This window comes from Homalodisca vitripennis, chromosome X (assembly GCF_021130785.1).
Source record: "Homalodisca vitripennis isolate AUS2020 chromosome X, UT_GWSS_2.1, whole genome shotgun sequence".
NCBI lineage: Eukaryota > Metazoa > Arthropoda > Insecta > Hemiptera > Cicadellidae > Homalodisca > Homalodisca vitripennis.
Genome location: NC_060215.1, coordinates 86,656,730 through 86,681,241, shown reverse-complemented (window position 1 = coordinate 86,681,241; position 24,512 = coordinate 86,656,730). Strand labels below are relative to the sequence as shown.

General features: G+C 36.8%; 1 protein-coding gene across 3 annotated transcripts in view; it reads right to left on the bottom strand.

Moving 5' to 3' along the window:
- The window catches only part of LOC124369311 (KICSTOR complex protein SZT2-like), a 295,343-nt gene that overhangs the window by 260,344 nt on the left and 10,487 nt on the right, over window positions 1-24,512 (bottom strand). For all 3 annotated transcript variants that reach the window (XM_046827256.1, XM_046827257.1, XM_046827258.1), the window contains exons 2-6: window positions 19,777-19,911; window positions 13,812-13,997; window positions 11,547-11,624; window positions 9,576-9,668; window positions 7,994-8,140 (exon numbers count right to left, since the gene is read on the bottom strand). In XM_046827256.1, the coding sequence (XP_046683212.1) occupies window positions 7,994-8,140; window positions 9,576-9,668; window positions 11,547-11,624; window positions 13,812-13,997; window positions 19,777-19,911 (639 nt within the window). The remainder of the gene's footprint in view (window positions 1-7,993; window positions 8,141-9,575; window positions 9,669-11,546; window positions 11,625-13,811; window positions 13,998-19,776; window positions 19,912-24,512) is intronic.

The window sequence follows — 24,512 nt, the reverse complement described above, 5'->3', positions numbered from 1 at the left end:
CGAGTGTGCACTCTGCGCGGTGACGGCCCTCGGCGCCGCGCAGTAGTGGTGCCAGTCCGGGTCCGCCTGGAATCGCACCACACAAAAACTTGTTTTTGACTGAGGGCACCCCAATCCCACGGTGTGAAGCGACCCGTGCCTAAGGGATGCATGGCGCAGGAGTTGTGCGTCGTAAACGGAGCCCTTGGGGGTTGGGCGCCCCCCCAAGCGTAAATAGCCTTACCTGGTCATGCGGGGCTCTGGCTGGGTGGACCGTTATTTCCTCGGTACTCGTGGGACCTTTTATGGAGTCTTTTAACAAAAAACAAAAAACACCAACAGATTTAGATCTGGAAGAACTGCAACGGGCAGTTGCATCCGGCACCCAGGCCTTGGATGTATCTGCCTGTTCTTCTAGCGCTACCACCATCGACGACGATGTAGTACTCGATGATGCTAGCGGAAGGGTTGAGTCCATGGACACAGACACTGGAGCATGTGTAATGGACTACAACCTTAAGCTCCCCTTTAAACTGCGCAAGCGTTGGGCGATGGAGCAGAAAAAGGCCGACGGCACCTGGCTTCCGGACAGTCAGTGGAGGAGGCAAACGGGCAAGATGTCGGCCAATGAAAGAAGAAAGATGAAAAAACAGAGGGAGGCAGCACCGGAGGCAACTGCAGGTGCGGTCTCTACTCCTATTGGGAAGAGAGGGCGCTCGGGCGGTTCTTCGGCGGAAAAACCCCTGCCGAAGAGGCGCCCGACCGCACCTCCTGAGCAAGCAGCGCGTGCGATGAGTACCAATCCCTCAACAGAGGAGGGGTTGGGAGAAACATTCAGGGAAGTTCTGACGGGACATAAGCTAGTCTTGATCCCTGCGAACTTTCCTGAGAGGCGCCTCTCAGAGGAGGAATCTATGGAACTTCGGGGGCGCATTCTCGACGAGGTACTCTCAGCAGAGGGTGTGTGCCTGCAGTTCAAGAGGTGTTTCCCGGAAAGGGGGACTCTCGTCATGCTGTGTGGCAGTGACGAGACCAGGGATTGGCTGCGGGGTCTGGCTCCGGGGCTGGGGATCGGTGGCCCTGGGGGAATAGGGTTGATCTGTGGTGACTACAAAGACCTCATAAGATCTACCAAGGTCTTCCTAAGGGTTGATGGTCCCATGGCCGAGAAGAACTCTGCGACCATTCTCAAGGCCATTAACAAACAGAATGCTGGGATCTCTGTGTCGGACTGGAGGGTTGTTGGAGATGTCCACACGGTAGATTCCAGAACTCTTGTAATTTTAATGGATGATGAACAATCTTCAACCACTCTTAAGGGGAGGGGCTGGAGGGTGTTCATTGGTGTGGAGCAGGTCCAGCTGAGGGCGCGGGGTGGGGCGGTTGATCATGGGGATCAAGGTTCTTCAGATCAACCTGCAGCACAATAAGGCTGCCTCGGCTGTATTCTGCAGACGCTTCCTGTCGGAAGATTTCCATGTGGCTCTGATACAGGAACCTTGGATCAGCAAGGGAAAAATATCAGGGCTTTCAATGACAGGGGTGAAAATAGTTAGTGCCCAGGTTGAAAATGCCAGGACATGTATTGTTGTAAGCAACAAGGTGGACAGCATTCCTGTTCTGGAATTTTGTTGCAAGGATCTCGCCACAGTCAGGTTGATGGTGGCTGGTACTGGACGAGCCCTGCTAGTTGCATCATCATATCTACCGTATGATGATGCGGAGTCCACGCCCTCCAGGGAACTGGCTGCCTTGGTGGACCATGTTGGGAGGAGTGGAGCGGAACTGGTGGTGGGATGCGACGCCAACTCGCACAACGAGGCGTGGGGCAGCACCAACACCAATAACAGAGGTAAGTTACTTCTAGAATAAATAATGTCCCGTAGTCTAATGATTGCAAATGTGGGAAATGTTCCCACGTTTCGCACGAGGACAAGAAGGGAGGTACTGGATGTGACCATGATGTCGGAGGGTATGGCTGGTCGGATGCATGGCTGGCATGTGTCTGACGAGCCTTCCCTCTCTGATCATGCTCACATCTGTTTTAAGATCGGTGAACAGATGCTGGAAAAAGTTCAGTATAGGAATCCGAGGAACACAAACTGGGTATCATACAAGGAAAACCTCAGGGCACGGCTGGATTCTGATTCCACTAATGGGAAACGGATTCACAGCGCGGCGCAGCTTGACGAATCTGCTGACGGTCTAACTTCTGCGATTGTCGGCTCCTTCGATCTCAGCTGCCCGGTTATCAACAAAAACAGATCAAAGGTAGCCTGGTGGAGCTCTGAACTGGCCTCTTTGAGGAAGAGGGTCAGGGCTCTATTCAGGAGAGCCAAAACTTGGGGCACTTGGGACACCTACCATGAGGCTCTTGCACTGTACAACCGCAAGGTTCGTACGGCTAAGAGGTTAGCCTGGAAGAAGCTCTGCACCGATATTGACAGTGTGCAGGGCTGTGCAAGGCTGCAAAAGCTATTGGCAAAGAATCCCATCTCGCCGCTTGGTAGTCTCAAGGACGATCAAGGTGTTTACATTACTGAGCCGGAAGGAGTTCTGAAAGTTATGATGGGAACACACTTCCCGGACTGTATTGTTTATGAGGGTGAACAACCACCTGAAAGTGAGGGGAGACATGCGGGTCGCGCCACCCATTTGCAGTGGAGTCTGGCGCACCGTATTGTTACCTTCAGTAGGATTGAGTGGACTATTAACTCATTCAGTCCTTACAAGGCTCCTGGGGGCGACGGGGTGAGACCGGTTTGCTTGCAGCGGGGATTGGATATTCTCCTTCCACAGCTGTGCAGACTGTTCAGAGCCTCCGTGGCTCTCAGGTACATCCCACTATCCTGGAGAGTGTCCAGAGTGGTGTTCATACCGAAGCAGGGGAGGGCGGGCATGGATCGGCCGAAGTCTTTCAGGCCGATATGCCTGTCCTCCTTCCTTCTCAAAACCATGGAGAAAATGGTTGCCAGGTTTGTTTGGGAGGGAGCTCTTCTGGAGCGACCTTTGCATCCTAACCAGCATGCCTACACTCCAGGAAAGTCATGTGACTCGGCCCTGCATCAATTGGTATGCAGGATTGAGAAGACGCTGGCGGCAAAAGAGGTAGCCATAGGAGACATTGAAGGTGCCTTTGATAATACAGCCACTCAGGCGATCATCAATGCGGTCTCGGGACATGGCGTTGATGGTCAGGTGTGTGACTGGATAGGGGCTTTGCTCATGGACAGGGTTGTTGTCACATCCCTCATGGGAGCAAGTGTTAGTGCGAAGGCTACGAGGGGCTGTCCGCAAGGCGGCGTCCTCTCTCCTCTTCTGTGGAACCTGGTTGTGGATGACCTGCTAAATTCTTTGAATAGCAGCGGTGTCTTTGCACAAGGGTACGCAGATGATATTGTGATTCTTGTGAGTGGCAAGTTCAACACAACAATCACGGAACTGACCAATGCTGCTCTGAACATGGTGGGAAACTGGTGTGATAAGGTTGGCCTCACGGTCAACCCCACCAAGGCTGCCGTGGTTGCCTTTACCAGGAGGCGACAGATGGAGGGCATTGGTCCCTTTCTATTTAAAGGCTCACCCGTTGAGCTGAAGCCTGAGGTCAAGTACCTGGGCGTGATCCTAGATAGGGTTCTAAACTGGGGACCTCATCTAGAAAGGGTCATTGCCAGGGGTAAGTGGTCTCTAATGCAATGCAGACGTGTGAGAGGTGGGCCTTGGGGACTGAAGCCGAGGCTCTTGTACTGGCTTTATGTTTCCGTGGTCAGACCTGCACTAATGTACGGAGCTGTCGTATGGTGGCCAAAAACGGAAGCCAAGACGGTGGTAGCACGTCTGGCGGGCATCCAAAGGATGGCCTGCCTCGCTATCACTGGGGCTTTTCCTAGTGCGCCAGGCGCGGCTCTGGACTCTTGTCTTAATCTCGCCCCCCTGGACATTGTCATTCGAGCTATGGCCAGGAGGAGTGCCTACTGTCTTCAGCAGACGGGACTCTGGTCGGGCACAATTGCAGAATTGGCACTCTGATACAGGAGGATGTTTTGCACAAGATCTCTGATCAGATGCCACAAAAGTTTTCCTTTGACAAACCCTTTAGGATTATTTTACCCTCCAGTGATGATTGGTCAGAGGGGAAGAAACCTCTTCCACCAGCGGAGCTCGAATGGTACACAGACGGCTCCAAAACAAAAAGCGGCACAGGCACTGGAATTTTGGGAGTGAGACCATGTAGGGAGCTGGTGGTTCCTATGGGTCCGTATCCGACAGTCTTTCAAGCGGAGGTCGCAGCCATTATGGAATGTGCTCGTGAGAATCTTCGTCTGCGATATAGGGGCAAGACGATTAACATTTTCACGGACAGTCAGGCAGCGCTGATGGCGCTGGATTCTTGCGCAATCAAATCCAAACTGGTTTGGGATTGCTATCAGACCGTTTCCTCCCTTGCCAGAATCAACAATGTAACCGTTTGTTGGGTTCCTGGTCATGAGGGGATTCTTGGGAACGAAAGAGCTGATGCCCTGGCCAACCAGGGCTCAGCAACAATTATGACGGGCCCTCAACCGTTCTGCGGTGTTCCAAGGTGTGAATCCTCAAGGGTTGTCTCGAAATGGATTCGCGCGGAGCATGGGAGAAGGTGGAGGTTACACCCGGGTTTGAGAGTGAGTAGAATGGTATTACAGTCACCTTCCTCCAAGGTGGCTTCGGACCTTCTCTCATTAAGCAGATCAATGTCTTCTAAGGTCATTGGTCTCATTACGGGGCATGGTCACCTGAAGAAGCATCTACACAGAGTTGGCATCCTTCAGGAGGATCCGCTCTGTGGAAGGTGTAATGAGCAGGAGGAGACTGCTGAGCACCTGCTCTTTGATTGCCCTGCAATAGCAAGAGAGCGGTATGCCATCTTTGGTAGCCTGGACAGGGGTGGTGAATTTTCCCAGGAGGACTTGATAGGTTGTTTTCGGCGGTTTGTTGAACTGCTGAAGTTGTAGACTGGTAGGCCTCATGGTGTTTCCGGGGTGCGCAAAAAGCCCTTGAGGCTTAAGTGCATGGCAGTAGGCCGCCCCAGGGGGGAAAAAAAAAAGAAAAAAAAAAAAAAAAGAAAACCACCACGTTACTTCTAAGGAATTTGCAGACATTCAGGAACATGAATATATTAAAAATTACAACTCATTTCTCCTTTTAAGTAATCAAAATGGTAGGTTATAAAATGACCTTCCAGAATATATCAAATTTACGTACAAATGTATGGATGTATATTTATAGAGAATATATTTATTTACAACTACGCAAAATATGACGTACGGATAAAACAAATTAGCGATTGTCTGTTTACTATCAAGGAGCTAAAAGACATAGAAGCATAGAACCAGCAGACACACTAGCGTTGACAAATAGACACAAAAAAACGAACTTCAATTAAAATATTATTTATAAATCATGTTATTCTGTTACTATATAATTCTACCGCCTGGAGACCACAAGAAAACTCAGTGTTTTTTCAGTGGATACGGTCTGCGAAAAGATTATGGAGGATGAGGGGAACTGGGATTGTTTGTCACAGTTTGTCCGGGGCATCCTCTTGGAAAAGAAACCCGATCTGGACCGCGAAGTGGCCTCAGCGAGCGGCTGGATAAGGAGCGAGCCCCACGGGCTTAAGCCAAATTTAGGCCTAGCCTGAAGTAATGTGATAAACAATCCCAGGTTAGAATCCTAAAGAGTAGAGGAGGTTTTTTAGTGGGTAAACCCGTTTTTAGGGGAGTCCCACACTACAGGCTGGCCACCTGCGTGCGTAATTGCATTTTTCCTGCCTCTCCCTAAAAAAAAAAAAAAAAAAAAAAAAAAAAACTATATAATCAAAAAACGTGTTTCACCAATTGGTAATTTACATACTGCCGATCGTTTTTGTCCACGAGTAGATAGTGCAGACTCTTGACACTGCGCCAAAATAAATATAAAAAATACCAATTATAGCTAAAATATTATTTGTTAACTTACAGTAGTTTGTTACTTTGGTCATATATCTACGTTTTTTCAGTTGGACAATTTTGTCCGGAGACACCACTTCAGCGACTGAATAATAAAGTATAAAAAACCCCTTTTGTATTGCGGTCATTACCGCTCTGTTGCTTTACAGTTAAAAGCTTGCTTGTTTAGGGCCAAAGTCTGAAACAATCAGTCGGCCGATTTTAATTGTCCAACGCATTGTTAGGTATTTATATTTGGGGGGGGAGAGGCTTACTGCGGCACAGGAGTACAACTAACCAAGATAAAATCCACTACACTAGTGGAGGTAACCTTAGATCAACCGGCGTCAGATTGGAGCTCACAAACATATGTCGATCTTCATTCACACTTTCACGAACCACGTTGTATAAAATTATCATATTAAGAATTAATCAGTTCTTGATTAAAAAAGCTGTCAAATTATGTCTTGATTTTAGAAGTTCTTAACACTTTGTACCCTGAGCCCGAGTATAGGTCGGGCCGCGTCGGCAGCGCCTGCTACCGCGCCCGAGTATAGCTCGGGTCATGTTATTTAATTGTATTATTTAGCTCAGTCATCTTATTTTTGGATTCAAACATTTTGATTATGTTTATTGGTTGTCTAAGTTCGTATTTGTTGGTTTTGAGATCCCTGGGTCACGTTTTAGTAATGAACTACGTATATTTTTCGTCTTACTACAAGCGAGTTTAGACAGCTGATCGTAGGCGCCGCGGCTGATCGTCGGTACTGTCAGTTTGCTTTGTAGTGTTGTTGTGAGTCAGTGATGTCTTACTAAGTTTTCTACAAATCTTGCCGGCAAATACTGAAGCAAATGTTATTATAATGTATTCTAAATGTGAATTTAACTGTTTGTCAATAATCAGAACTTTAGTTTCTTACTGAAGTAAAGGCAAATGCAAGCAATGTGAGGTTATCCGTGTGTTTTGTTTTGTATTTACACTCGCTTTGTTCTTTATTCTCGACTTTCCGTTGATTTTCTTTTATATTCTTTACTTATTATTTTCGAGTTTAAATAATATGGGTGATGAAATCAAAAGTGATGCAATTCGCGACCTTTTGTTTGACTCCGAGTCGGAAAGTGACGATGATTTTGATACACACCTGGGACCAAATATTGATTTTATGAACGATCTAAACGAAAATGTGCGAGATCCTGTATTTGGTTCAGACCATTGTGCTTTAAAAATTACCACACTAAGGCGAACTACCTGAACTAACAACCTATGTAGCAAAAACTTTTTTTGTATTTTTGTACATAACATTCAATATTATGCAATAATTTTATTTTGAAAATAAACTTTATATTTGTACACATTTAAAAAAGTATGTAACTCTATCTTTAAAAAGATATATAGTATGAGTTTATAACATAATTACTGTAATAACACAGAATTTTTTAAAAGCATCATAAAACCCCAGGGAGCCACGCCAAAACATGTATTAAGGGCCCAGGGTACAAAGTGTTAAAGACGAAAAAATTGTTTTTGAAATATTTCCGGTTCTCAGGAAAACTCCTGGCTTATTCCCGGTTTTCCGGTTTTTGCGGTTGAGTGGCCACCCTGGTTGACCAATTAGAATTACCTTAAGTTGTAACGATTATATGCAATTGAATTCCAAAGTGAGCAGTTCGTGTTACACATATAATTGTAATATATTCTAGAATAAACTAGTTTTCTCTATATATTCTGTCCTGCTAGCACCAATAGTAACCAAATACGTGTAAAATTATCACAAGTGTGATGAAAATAATATTTAGGTACCTTAGAAGAAGGATTAATAATAATTTGTAATAAAGTTTATAAACTTACATTACAAAAGAGCCAAAACATCTTCTATACTACTAATATACACAATATGTTCCCCAATTTGTTATCAAATTAATTCCTTAAAAACTAATCAATCAGTAATAAGTGCCTTAACTGTACTTAATTAATTTTCTTATTCTTCAAGGAAATATGGATTGCTTTTTTAAATGTTCTAATGGTATGATGTTTATTAATATAATACCTGACGAATCCTGACAGCTTCTAGCTGATCGTACGCAACAGCTGCTACATCGGCAATAGTGTCCTCTAGTAGCTGGAGTTGTTTACGAATGGCAGCCAAAAATTCAACCAAGTTTTCTGGAGTCACTTGCCATCCTTGAACTAGTACCTATTTAAGTCATTATATCAATTAATGAACCCGTGTTTTATAAATTTGACTTGAACCAGTTTCTTCAATCTTAATGTGAACATAATAGATTATGTTGATAAATTAGTATCAAAGTTCTGTGAAAAATTTGTTATAGCAGAAATTTGCTTCATTTGAGGGACTGTTTTTACTATTAACATCGGCCCATTGTAATTATGCTTAGGTTAGATGTCCAGCAGTACCCAACTAAATATTATTGTGTATTTATTCCAATATACTGTACTAAATCAATATAACTACGCTTTCTTCTATCACTTAGCTCAGATTAAAAGTTATATGGAGATATGTATGCCAGAGTGTGTTCAGCCAGTTTTGTTACTCTTCAAACTATGAATTTTGTCTGAAAAATTTCCAAACTTGACTTTGGGCAATAATATGTGTCACTCTTTGACAACCACGAACCTTGTCTCTTTCAAGTACTCTTGTCCACAGGCCACTACCATCATCCAATGCTCCTCCTACTTCCGGAAACATTCCTTAAACTAATTTTTCGGAATGGTTATAGATCAAATTTTGTCTACACCACATTTTGTCTTATTTTTTATATGTCCTCAAATCTTATCCCTTACAGAGAATTTTTTATTTTAGGAACAGCCACTATGCCTCATGCCTCACCATCAATATTTACTTTTTCTACATATCACAGTGTTCTTATTTAACAAATCCAAATTGTCCTGTGTGATTTCAACACAGTAAGTCTTTTGATCATCCATTAATAGCCATAGAACTAATTTTGCAGAAACACTGTTCATTTTCAAATCCTCATGTAACATTTTTTTAACTGCAAATTTTTAGATATTCTTCCAACTGCCTTACACACAATTTACGGTTTTTGTTGATTACGCATAACATGTTCAATGTTTGCTGGATTTCTCTCTTTAGCAGATCTGCTTGGTCGTGGTCAATCTCCACTGAAATGTGGCCATCTTAGAATCACCCAAACCACTCTTATATCTGAGTATCAACGATAAACTCAAAGTTTTTTATCTTTGTTACACTAAACAATGAAGTATTATTGTTACTTATTATTAATATCCTGCCTTTCACACTCGTTTGGCAACTCGGCTAACACCGCCTGCCACTGCTAACCTTATCGAGAGGGTGGACCAGTACAAGTACTTACGTATAATTATTGACAAAAAACTTTGATAGGAACTGCACAATAATTATTTAAAACCTAAACATAGAAAAATGATTTACATATATTAACAATTAGAAAAAATCTTAAAGAATGATGGTACATATGTGAATTATTGCAATGTTGGTAGGGAAATATGTCATCTGCTGATTATTTTTCTATTCTCTGTTTATGGAGTTTGCCAACCTTATATACAAAATATTAAATTATTTGAGAAACTTGTACCATTACATAATATTAATATACATTAAAAACAACCTGTTGAGCAGGGGTTGTGTAGAATGGTGTGTGAACGATCACAGTCACAAATATCTGTGGTTCAAACAAGAAGGATGATCCTGGTATGGTAAGCTGTAACAAAATTCATATTTTGCATTATTTTTCGTATGATTTTATTATGCTCATAATAAAATGAACTAGATGTAACAAATTCCATTTGGACCTTTTAATCTTAAAAAACTTGTATTAAAATACACTCGTACAATGCATGTATTTTCAGAAACCAAGAGCAATTGTCGACTTTTTATCTGTCCCATGCTGGCAGTATAGCAAATAATACTAGTACAAAAGGCTTTTTTGTATCAATCATGAACATAGAACAATCAATCGTTGATATTCTAGTGGTATTTCTTTTAAAACTTAAAGTCATCAATTCTAAAAAAAAATTTTATTTTGTAACCCCATGAACAGGTATATTACATATATGAGAAAAAATCAAATATCATACAATAGTTTTAAAATTTTGTAACTTTATTCACATATTTCTTTTCGATCCCAAGTCCAAAATCAATTTTCACATCTAAACCTTTTAAAAATAAATCTACTATAATCACTGTTATTCAACCCACAACTTAAGGATTATATGTTAATACCTATAAATTAAAATATGAAATTGGAATCTTGAAAATTGTCAATGTTATATTTTAAAAAAACTTATAAAAAGCTCAAAAGTAGTAAAAGATATGTTTTTTAATGTATAGCAAATTCTCAGGCAATGTTTATTTTATTTCACTAAATCTACAATATATAACAGTTTTTTTATATAAAAAAGGTCATTCTTTTCAACCTCCGATCTCACACCATGATGACCAAATCCAGAGGTTGAAAAAAAGGCCCTTATATAATATATAACTAAAATTTATGTTTGACTAAAAGAAGTTAGTTGACACTTTTTAATAATTTATCTATATATAATTTAAATATCTTCCATATTTTCTTTAGTGAAAAATACTTAATATGCAATCAGCCTACAATAGGTAATTTATGTAAACTTCCTAATTAAGTTCATAATTTATAATTTTATAACAAAAATGTAGGGTAACCATAGAATGTTTTATGATATAGTATGAAACTTTGGATCTTTATCACTCATGAGACATAACTTTTAATTCAAGCAAAAAAAAAATTGAGTTACTGTCGGAGTTCATATTAGAACATAATTAGCACTGAAAAAAGCTTAGTACCAATAGTAGGGCAGTAATGAAAACTAACATCACTCCAGACTATTCACGTTACATCCCACCATCCATTCAACCAAAAAATCATTGCTTACAACTTGATAGAAAACCATTTGTTAACTGTCCTAAGGAATTAAACTTATAAACAATATAACTTTATAAGTGGCTATCCTAATAATATGGTGGAAAAACTCATAAAAACTACAAAAATTAAATAAACAAAAAACACTAGGAATACATGGAGAAAAAATAAGGTTGTGTGGAAAAGTCACTTCAAAAATTATAGAAAAGAATCAAATAAGATATGTGCTGAATGAGAAGCTGCATATCAAGTAAAATTTAATCTTCTACATTATTATATGAGGGAAAAAGACTGATCTTTTTAACCTAATATCCGCTGTGATGAAGTAATTTAGTCCAGCAGTTTCAGTCCCGTAACTGCTCACACTCAACCATATTATTAGGCCTAACAATATTTTCAAAATTCGGTATGTACGTATGTGTACGTATGGTTGTATGTGTTTTATGTATGTATTATCAATTCTATTAATAAAAATCACCCAGAGCTGATAAATTGTACTTATTTTATTACCTGCTATCACAAAATGCGTCAGCACATTATTTTGTGGATTGCTGACTGAAAGTAAATAGTAAACCTAATCAAATACTAATTATTGCAACCCACGGGCAGAAACAAGAGTGGTGATTAAAAAAACAAACTAAAACTACTAATATATAATACACAAGAACAAAGCACTAATGCAAAACTTACTGGACTAACGACACCCTTGAGACTCTCATCCAATACAGACAATATCTCATCCAGCATGACCTCCCCATGTTGTATGTCCTGCAATAGTAGAAACTATATTCAACACCAAATAAATCCATTACTTCACATTAGCATGTTAGTAAAATGAAAGTATTACAGGATCGTTAACTATATATAACACATGATAATATCATCAAATTATGATAATTTTATGTGACAAGACTAATTTTATTTAACCACTTTTCCACATAAGGTTAAGGATATGTCAATGGCAATAAGCATTTAAATCCTTGATCATAACTGGTAATAGTTTATTTGAAATTATAATAGAGCGACTCATATTTGGCACTATTATTTGTTACATACATAATTTTGAGAGCTGATATCTATATTTTTCAGGTATTAACCCATAAGACGTAAATTTAATCATTCAAGAAAAGTACAAATTCAAAAGTAATGTGTCTTTCCATTCCCACTTCACTTATGATTCTTGTCTTTAGTCTGTTTTGTCACTAGGTTAGCCACACTATAGTCATTACGCTGTCCCATGATGGAACTTTCTACTTAGTATCCAATTTTAACCTGTGGTGTGTGTATTTTGTGGTACAGCTGTCCATGTTTGTGCTGTGGCCTTTCACTTGTGTTCTTAAAATATTGATAGTGAATTTGATGAAGACGGTTTTACATATAACTTTTCTGTTTTTAAGTATGACTTTGGCATGTTCATCATGTTTTTTTTTAATTTGCTTACTTTCCTGTATGCTTAATCTTATGTTTTAGGTTTGACAACTTTACTGAAGAAGAGAGCACATACCAACTTCCAAAACATTATGTTTGTCTTTGTAACATATAATTATTATACCTAATACCTGTAATCTTGAATCTTTTAAAATCTATCTCCTACTATTAAAGTGGAACAAGCAACAGACAACTATGCACCTTGTGTTAAGTTTACAAGAGCTTAACTAGGAATACTTTAGTATTTATGACATGTCCACAATAATGAATGGAGTGGACAAAATGAAACATGTACCCTTTTCTCAACAAATCGTGTAAGTATTCTGTTTTCATGTGAATAAAAAGAACATGCTCAGACAAAACTAGGAGCACTTGCTCAAACAATGAGTCAACTATTGATTGGGAGTACTTGCTTAGAGTTTCATAAAAGTAAAATGTACGATTTTCTCACATATTCGAGCAGGTACTCCAGAAATTGCCAATCTACTCATTTGCAGACTCAACATTGTGAAGTGTGGACATTTGACTCAACAAATGGCGGTTGTACATGGTGCAGCAGGATTCATTTTAAGATGATTATAAGACTCTCTATCAGTTTAACAAAGATAATACAGTATGTATAAGTGACCACTTCTTCAGTGAAAGATTAAAAACACGTAACGAATTTACATTGTTTAACGAATTACATTGTTTAACAAATTACATTGAGAACAATAGCAAATAAAAGAATATGACAAGTGATGGAAACTATATGTCAGCTAAAGAATGTTACGTCATAAAAATAAATGGCACGATAAATACAGATTTCCATTTGTAATGGGTGCAATTGACAGTAGTCATATCCCCATTTTGAGGTCTTGTAAACATGACAATGATTTTATCAACAAAAGATTTTAAAGCACTAATCTACAAGCAACTTGTTTCTGGAAATTTTGAAACCTAGTGTCAAAATAAACTTTCTCAATTAAAACAATCCAGTATTAATGTGACGCATCTTAGAGGTTCTCCTTCAATTCTAAAAAAGTATACTTTCAATTATGTTACTGTTGATTAGTAGTGTCACATGTACATAACTATATTCAAATCATAATTAATTATTACTCTTTGTTGCAGGGAGAAGAGAAAGGGTAATAGAGAGAGAGGGAAGACACTGTGGGTGTGCAACCTTAGAGCTGAAGCAGCTATATTCTGTTGATAATTAATTTTATTGATTGGCATCTTATTAAAAGATTATTATCAATTATAATTATAATGAATTATTATTCTTTGTTGTTCTGATAGTTTTAGTCATATTTAGTGACATGTTGGATAGTGGATTGGACTGTGGTAAGATAACAATGAGACTCTACATTGTACACATTACATAATAATGCATGAAAATTGTAAATATTATTTCTTTACATGTTTTCACAAATGATAAGTGATATCTGTTGGGAAATAAGCACAAAAGATACTCCGACTTAAATATTATTTCCTATTGGGTTACAGTAATATTTTATTTTAAATAACTGAAATTATGTTACTTACCACAGCTGAAATGGAGGGACTTAAATCTAGGCAGTAGACAGTGCTATAGACTTCACTGAGAAAAATAATGTTGGATGATGCTGTAACAAGGTATCTGTATTTGTGACGTGTCTCCACACTCCATTCATCTGGAGGGTCCTGCGGTAAAACTGATATAACCAGCAACTCTGTAGTTTCTGTCTCAGGCTGAAAAACACATTTATTCACACTGGATGATAATAAGTAGTATTTACTAAAGTCACAATGAATACAGTTAAATTAGTGAGAAGCAGGTATAGATAAAACTTACATTTTAAACTATGATCATTTTAAACTGACGTTACTAATTTTAAACATTAAATAGGTTCAGCTTAGCATTTTATTTTTGGTGAAGACATTTCTTCCCTCGAGGAACAAACAAAATATTTAGAATACATTCAGAAAAACAGTATTAACAAAATGTCTAGCCCATTTAGTGGTTTATACACAGTGTATTATTCATATTCAACCCATGCATGAACATTTATTGAGAAAGTATAAAAGAATTTAGGCCAATTATAACGGTTTTATATATTAGACAATAGACAATATCCTTTATTACAATTTCTTTAAGAAATGTTACAGCGTCAAATTTAAGTCAAATTAGTATAATAGATAAGCTTCTTCAGTGTTATGTGGGGTCTCCCCAAGTAAAGAATTCATTTAGGGTGTAGAAAGCCTTGTCTAGCAGCCATCTCTGTAGCTTCCTCTTCACCAGCACAGGGCCTCCAGCTTTCAAGTGGTCTGGTATCTTGTTTAGCATCTTCACTCCTGCATACAACGGTTTCCTTTCATACATGGCTGTTCTGTGACCTGGCAGCACATAGTTTCCTGCATATCTGGTGTTGTATTCATGCACGTCACTTTGTTTAGGGGGCTCTTTGGTCACACAGTAAAGGACAGTATCTAGGATGTAGATGGAAGTGACCGTCAGGATGTTCAGGTTCTTGAAAACATCTCTACAGCTTTGTCTTGGACTTAAGCCTGCTATTACTCTGATTGCCCTTTTCTGCATACCCAGGAAACGGTTGAGATTGCCCTTAGTGGATCCACCCCAGACAGTAATACCATAGCGTAAATGGCTTTCAAACAATGCATAGTATGCAGTCCTTGTTGCCTCAGGGGTACTAGTTGCCTTGATTCGTTTTATGGCATAGAGAGCTGACCCGAGTTTTAGGCAAAGATTGTCCACTTGATTATTCCAGGATAAATTTTCATCAAGTATGACACCTAGATGTTTGATTTTGTCAGCTGCTGTCAGGTTGGGCATTTCAGATACTGTAGACTTTTTATTCCCAAATGACATTTGCTTGGTCTTACTTTCATTGAGAACTAAGTCATTTTTCATACAGTAGTCTTGTGTCATATTGAAGGCAATAAAAGTGTTCACTTCTAGTTGATCTACGTTTCTGTTTGCAGTAAGCAGCACAGTGTCGTCCGCATACATGACCATCTTACTGTATTCCTCTAGATGTTCTGGAAAATCATTGATAAACAGCACAAACAGAATTGGCCCTAGGACAGAGCCCTGGGGAACTCCTCTGTTAGTCGGTACCAATTCAGATCTGACAGTATTTATAAATCCTCTTGTTGTGTGTTTTAGTTCTACCATTTGGCTTCGTCCTTTTAGATAACTTGCAAACCATTTTAGTGCTGTTCGTTGGATTCCTAAATTTTGTAGTTTAGCTAGAATAAGATCATGTCCCAGGCAGTCAAAAGCCTTGCTTAGGTCAAGATACAGGCTGGTGATAGTGTTGCCATTTTCTATGTTCTCAATTATATACTCAGCAAGGTCTATCAGTGCAGTTGTGGTTGATTTTCCAGTAACAAACCCATGTTGGCTGTCTGTCAATGATTGGTTTTGACTAAGATGTTCCTGGAGTCTTACTTTAACAATCTTCTCAATAAGTTTGGAGACAGATGAGAGCAGTGAGATAGGTCGGTAGTTAGAAATGTTTTGTAGGTCCCCTTGCTTGTGTTTTGGAAATACCTTGGCTATCTTCAACTTGGATGGAAAAGTGCCCTCTGCCATGGACATGTTGACGATCTTCACTAGAGGCGATATTAGCTCGTCTGCACATGTTTTCAGGATTTTTGAAGATATTTCACCAATGCCTGAGGATGTGGAGTTCTTTAATGATTGAATTGTTCTGCCTATCTCGTCAGGTGTTGTTGGACGTAAAGAAGTAAGAGTATTGTCTGTGGTAGCTGGAAGATTTTGAATTATTGGTGGTGTGTTATATATTTTGTTCTGTTTTAGTGTTTCCTCAGCTATGTTTACAAAATAATAATTAAAGCGATTTGCTACATCTGTAGGGTCAGTAAATTTTATTCCATTGTCATTTAGTTCTATAGTAGGATTGTTGACAAGTTCTTTCCTCCCTTTCCTCTCACTATTGATGGTGTCCCATATGGCTTTGTTTTCTGCTTGTTCAATGTATGCAGCACATGTTTCCTGCCTTGCCTTCTTTAATTTTTGGTCGTAGGATTTCTTTTTATCTGTGGCTGTCTTCTTGTCATCGGGATGGCCAGTTAGGAGAAATCTGTCTTGCGCTTTTAAAAACTCCTTTTTAAGTGTCATAATTTCTTCATCATACCTCTGTCGTTTACCCCTTTTTTGTGTAGTTCGAGACCTTTTTTTTGGACATGCATTGTCAAGTGCAAGCTGGAGCGTTTGGTTAAAATTAAAGTACGCCTCTTCCACATCATTTGCTGTCAAAACAGAATCCCAGGTAACAAGGGAGAGTTCATTTTTTAAAAACAGCAGATTGTTGTAGTTAAAATTCCGTCTTGAAGTGTATGTCATTTCTGCTTTCATTTTTGGAAAGTCCAGTGTGCAGTATTGTCCTGTGTGGTCTGATAGACCTGTGTGAGAGACCACTACTTTAATCCTGTCATGAATGTTTATTATATATAAATAATACTACTAATTACCAATAAATAATAATTATATTATTATATATAATTATTATATAATTTTAAATTATATGTATATATATATATATATATATATATATACATATAATATACAATATATATATATATATATATATATATATATATATATATATATATATATATACAATATCCTTTTGGTAATCAATAAATTTACAAATACTTGATTTTGGAGTACATTATACAACATCCTCTGCACTATTTTTTGAATGTGCAGCTTATAACTGGTACAAAAAAATTATTTGTTTAATCTTTACAATATGATACCTTAGTCTACTCTTTACACATTGTAAATAATATACAAGAGGCGAGCGTAAAATAAGGCTCCCAAAGCCATAAGAGCATCAAAGATACATGTAATACAAATTCCAACAATTCAGTAGTGCATTAGCTCTCCCACTCTCGATCGCTATAACTTTATCACTGCTACACTGTTCAGTGTCTGCCAAGCAGCTATCCAAGATGGAATTCCAAGAAATTTCTAATCACCACTACCACCAAGTAGAAAACCCGTCATGTGATTTCTTAAACTTGATCTATTTACCAAGTTCATGAAAAAGCTGTTCAACATGTCTGCAAATTCACTGGATGTCGCATGGAACTTCACAATAAAAAGCAATTATTTGTGGAAAACCTTCAATTTCAGACCAAATTGTTGAAAGGGTCAAGAAGCATACTGCTTGAAAATTGGATGATCACAATTCGTAAACTCACTCTTTGAGTTTCTGACACCACAATCAGCGTTAAGAACATCAAACAGTCTCTTCAACGATGTGAAGACAATGAGGAAGGTTCTATCACCATTGCGTTTTTGAGCACCAGTATTACATTTGTAAGTGTTCATTTTTAATTATTGAGTGTTCTTGAGGTTTACTGCATACCTACATATACTGTGATAACTGAGCGAATGTTATCGCTAATCCATTGTTACAAATAACAAAATATGGGTGTTTCATTTCATCTCAGAAACAACACTTACTTGAAACATGACTACTACTCCGGCTGTTTTAAAGTCAGTACATCACTCATGTCGCAGTGAAGGTGTTATACGGATCAACACATCAGTTTAATACTAATAATTCGTTTTTAATCACTGTTTTGGTATCCAACAATAATACTAAGAATGACTAAGCTAAATTATAACTTCATAGAACAAGTTCTTTTGAGAACCACCACATATTTGGGATTCACAATAAAAAAGAGAATTTAATGGCAAGGCAATGGCACCATAATGTTATTTAAAACTTAAAATTCAAAATTTACATCTCCTCCCATTACAATATTAAAATTTTTCCACTGTGTCCCTTCAAAAACAAAACAAATCCTCCATTCTATCAAGAAAATCCTCAATCTTACCATCAGGAGACCTATACAAAACCACAATTCCCATCTTTAACTTTTTAACACACCACCATGAATTTACTTACAATAATAATTACTTCAAGACAAATTATCTAATTTCTCAAAATTAATTTCATCTTGCTTACAACAGTATTCATACAGACCTACTCCTAAGACTCCAATGTTTGTTAATTTTAAAACCGAATTATAATAACATATTTTAGCTCAAAACCTAAATCTTTCAAATTCCAAATTTTGTGAATACGGATATGCTAGCTGCTATCATTGATGAGTGTGGTCCTATCATCTAAACCACCTAGTATATTACATTCTAAGTTATCAGCTTTAAAAACCATTGAAAACCCATTACTTAACCTAATAGACTTAAATATTAAAATTCTACTCCAGCTGGAGCACAATTTGTATGCTTGTCTTTCACAATTGTATCAATTATTCTGCCTACTCAAACTTTACCTAATTGGTTTAAATGTTGGTCATGCATTGTATGGAAGTTAAGAGGTTCAGAATGATTTTGTAAAGGAGAGAAACATATTATCCATAGCTAAGTTGTCTTACATACAGGAAGGTGTTAAAATACAACTAACCACTAATACCATCTTGTTCTTCTTCAGCATATTATTGTAATTTTAAGTTTTCATATCTTCTTCCAGGGATCTTGTAAATAACATTTTCATTGATTTTTCTTAGTAGATGTTAGATTATTTGCAAGGGATAGTCAGCTTATGACCATGCATAGTCAGTTGGGTTCGTTTTATTACTTCGTCATCCTGATTCAACAATTCAGTTGTCACGTACATCAATGTCTTTGCTTTGTAATTGACATAGGCTCTATATATATATATATATATATATATATATATATATATATATATATATATATATATATACACACACACACACACACACACACACACACACACAATACAAATATCAAATGAAAATTATAATACATTTACAAATATTTTAATATATTTTTAATATTTTAAAACATATTCATAATATATGGATGTAATTGTTTGTTGTTCTTAATATAACAAAGTCCAATAATATAGATGTATAACAATATATTTACATCAGAATATTTACCAGACTTAACTCCTTGCCCTTTTATCAGATAGTTATGAGTGTAAGATCAGCGTAGCTGGGCCGCTTCCTTTGCCTATCTGGCCTGCAAGTGTTGACTAATCGAAGGATTGTTGGGACATTTTTTAATCCCAGGTAAAGGTAGAGGCATTGTGTCAAAGACCTTACATGCACATATTTCACTTTACGTTGAAAAACCAGGTAGTTGATTCTATGAACCAGGTAGTTGAACTTCCATATATATATATATATATATATATATATATATATATTTTTTTTTTTTTTTTTTTTTTTTTTTTTGGGTCATTGATACAACAATATGTAGTTTAATCAGTCCTGTATAATTTCTCTAATTCATTCGGAGTTAATTACAAACTTCAAACATGGTTGTGGTAAACATAAAAAAGACGAATAAGACACTTTAACTGTGAAATCTGATATGTATGTAGCAACAAACATATTTGTGTCATCGGTTTAAATTATTGCTTCAAAGTACAAACTTAAGATTACTGAAAACCTACTAAATGTAATAAACTTGATATATTACCACATTGTTACTTGGAGAGAGAGTGATTGAAGAGTTGACATGGTGAAGAAACCACTGAGCACGTACATTTCTAGAAATGTGATAAGACTTGTTCATCAAAATGTAGATAACACTGGCCACTAATACGCTGCTGGTCTGGAAAATAAAAAAAAAACTTTACATAAACAGTATTCTATTTCAAGTTAATTTATTTATTGACTATAACTAACTACCTAACTTGTTAATTCAATTCTATAAGACATGAAACTGATTAATTAATTCAATCAATCAATAAACATCCCTTGTATGAACCAATACAAGAGATTAAATAATGCAATCTCAGAAAACAAAAAATCAATGCTAATCTTTTTAGACCTCAAAAAAGCCTTTGACTCTGTTGATAGAAATAAGTTAATAAATAAATTAGAACAATTAGGCGTTAGGGGCATCGCCCTTACTTGGTTCCAGAGTTATTTTACCAATAGAAAACAATATGTCTCAATTTGTAATGTTAGTAGCGATGCAATTAATGTAGACTACGGTGTAGTTCAAGGGAGTACACTTGGGCCAATTCTGTTCTTATTATATATAAACAATATTGCCAAGCTAAATTTAAACGGGAAAATAACATTATTTGCCGACGACACACTTATTTTTCTAAAAGGAAATATATGGGCGGATGTGAGACGAGAAGCATTAAGTGATTTAATGTTACTGAAAAAGTGGTTTGATCAGAATGTCCTTTCCTTAAATATAACTAAAACAAAATTTATGCCAATCTCTTTGAATCCTCAGTCGGATTATGTCTTAGAAAATCTGATCATACATAATTGTGGAAATCATAGTAACAGTACCTGTAATTGCGAAGCAATCGAAAAAATAAACTCGTATAAATATCTTGGCGTTATTATAGATTTCCGTTTGAAATGGTCAGATCATATTGAATATCTCAAACAAAAGACCCGAAAGTATATCTTTGCCTTTAAGAATCTTAGGGTTATTCTTGCTGTTCAAGAAATGAAAATGGTATATTATGCATACGTGCAATCTCTTTTTGCATTTGGGATAATTTCTTGGGGGGCAGCTTATAAATCAAATCTTGATCCTCTGTTTACGGTTCAGAAATCAATTTTGAAAGTAGCTTTTAAAAAATGTCATAGATTTTCAACATCCATTTTATTTCAAGAAACTAAAATTTTTACAATAAGACAACTTTTTATAAAATTTCTTTTAATACACATGTATAAAAATTTAGATGATTTATTTGAAAGAACTCAACACACCCATAACACACGTTATTCTAGATCAACAGGAATTCTACCACTGCAAGTAACTAAATCTTATTCAAACACCAACTCATACTATCTAGCCCACGTGCTTTTTATTAATATAAGTAAACAGTTTCCTAATTTTAGTTTTTTCAATGAAATTTCTACAATTATCTTTAAAAGGAAAGTTAACCAGTGGATATTATCATTGTCTATTGAGGAGGCCGAGGCAGTGTTGTCTACGAACTACGGGCGGACAGTTTGACATGTGAACAGCCACCACTCCTATCCCATCATTATTCATTATTCATTATCACTACCCCATTATAATCTGCGGTGACCCTGCTTATTTACCCTTGTTGCTAATATGTAAATGTTTTTAAAATTAATAATATTCAATTCTTTAAAACAGGTACATATTAAAATTACACGGTTTTTTCCTTTTAATATATTCATTCCAGATTCACGTGTGTATGTGGTATATAATAGTGTATTATTTTGTATTATATTTTATATTCATTTTTTTAATGTATATCCAGTCCGTTATTTCTTCAGGCGTGAGCAACTCGAGTCTGCGCACAGGCATCATAGCCCATGCAGGCTCATTTCCCGAGGACAATGTTTATACATGATGTTATTTTTATGATGTTTATTTTTTTATGGTTATTTCTTATGATATTTATTCTTTGTTCTCATTTCAAACTACGTTCGGTAATGTAATAAAAATTTTTTAGAAGTTAATTGTAAAGTTTGGATTGTAATATTGTACATATATTTGGGAAATAAATCAATTCATTCATTCATTCACCAGAAATTCAATACCTGAGCTCTGCCCTTCAATACCGCTGAGATATCAAACCTTATTAAAACAATTGAATATCAATAATAAGACAGACAATATATTATACTATTCTAACAGCCAACAACATAAACTCTAATTTACAAATTAATGTTTAAAAAACATGGAAATAACAATAGCTGTGTACACAGTATTGTAAGCATTTTTAGCCATTTATTACAACCATTACAACGAGACAGTACAAATCTTAGCTTTAACAGAATAACAGACACATAGGTTGTTAAAGTTCACTAAAGTATAAACGATATAATAACGCATTAACAATTGGATCAACAAACATAAAATTCCTATGATTAATATTATGACAATAAGTAAAGAAAATAGAAAGAAACTTTGTAATGTGATCTTGTGTATAGTAACCACTAGTAATATATTTAATTATTACCCCCCCCCCCCCACACACACACGCACACGCACACGCACACACGCGCACACACACACACACACACACACACACACACACACACACACACACACACACACACACACACACACACACACACAGTACAAAAATCACAACAATAACAAATAACCAATGAAAATATATAGATACCATGAAATTACTATCTTTAAACTTTAAAGCCAACAATATTCACTCTAAACACACACACGCACGCACACGCACACGCACGCGCATGCGCACGCACACGCGCACACACACACACACACACATCAAATTAATAAACTATATATATATATATATATCATTCCAGCAGTGAAACCCTTGTTTTCAAAGGACAGTATTCAAACATATAAATATAAAGTGGAAAGCATACTTAATGGGGAATTTGTATCAGAAGAATGCATTTTCTTTTAAATGCAGTTATGGTACTTGCCAACTAACTGAGGCGTACAACTAACTATTTTAAAAAGTGGATTGTAAGAAAAAATGTCCTTCCTCAAATAAAGTGTAGTTCTATATTAGTAAAGTAAAGGATGTCTTATTTTACCAGGCGAAGTTAGGGCTAAGAAGCCCTCTTTAACACTTAATCTGGGGACCAATGGGTTAAAGGTGACTTCCGAACCACCACCAATAACCGGGAGGGCGGACTGCTAGGTGCGTGTTTCGCTAGTATATTTTTGAGGTTTTAATCACTGAAAAAGATCGAGGATGTACATCCATTTTACAGAGATAGGTACTAATTAAAGTAACTTAACCTTAACAAAGAGGGAAAAATTTGTTCAGTATTTCTCACTAGTCACTTTTTTGGAGCAATACACCTGCTCTTTATGAAAAGAACAAACAAAGGCTGAGACAGGACATATACTGCCTTGTTTGTTTGTAAAGTAATGAAATTGTATCACTGCAAGGAGACTGGTGTAATGTTACTTTTGACACAAATTCTATCTCCTATAAAGAATTAAGGGATACAAAATGTCTCTTGGACCATAATTTTGTACAGTATAGCCTACTATAATATAAATGTAGTTTAACAGAAATTTTTAAAGAAGATATCTTTTCAATGTAGAGAGCTCTGGAACACCACAGGTGAGCAGGGGGAGGGGGAAATTGAAGGTATATTTAGGGACATTGCGATACTGTATCAATATTTTCTTTCCCATATCATTGGTATCAGTATTAGATTTCATATATTATTATACCATATTATTCATGCAGTATCGTTATTGGAAAAATGTTGAATCCTGATCCAAAAATATGTAAAGATGTTTTTACATGTCAGGTTTGTTTACAAATGTTAAAAACCTTACATAGGTGTAGTGAAAGTATTTGTATTACATAAAAAACAGCATCATAACATCAATTGTTTTGAAATACAGCACAGTTTCTAATTTAATTATTTTGAAATATGAAAGAGTATTGATCGAGTCAGAAACCAAATCAAGGAAGTATACCAAGTGAGTATTTTAATGGATATCTAGACAGAAACGTGTCAGAAATGACATATTTTAGGACCATACTTCGGAGTACTTGGATGAAAAAATTGCAAGTCAATTGTCAATCAGTATAACAATAGTTTTTTAGGTTACCTAGGGATGGTGTAGTAGTACAATTGATATGAATGTTGTGCCTCCATCTAATAACAGTCATATTTCTCAATTACTTCAACACACTGAAATAAATATCAAAATATACGCTGCATTAGTAATAAAATTGGTCAGCTTGAGAATATGCTGCCTGACGCCAATGTGGACTTTGTTAAACAGAATATTGGCTCACTGCCAATGAAGCTAATGCTGTTAACCTTAATAACTACCACCTTTTATCTTTTTATTACAGATCTTCAATGGTTCATGGTGGTTCTGCTATTTTCATGAGTGAAAAAATCAATAGAAAATTAAAACTCGCCATGACGTCATGCATCTTGGTGTTAAGCTCCACTTGAGACCAGTGACAGCAGTTTTCATTCCTGAATTGAGGATTACTCTTGTTTGTAAAAAACGGTCTCTGAATGTATTTTTGTTTTTTTATAGAAAAGCTCCAAGCCGTGCTTTCCATTATCAATAAAGGCCACAGTCATTTGATTGCCAGCGATTTTAACATCAACATTCTGGAATTCTCCAACGAGTCTCTTCAGTTCACTGATTTTATTAATAGTTTGAGTTGTATCACCACAATTCATAAATTTATAAGAAAAGCTTATAACGATAGCTCTTGTATGAAGAATATT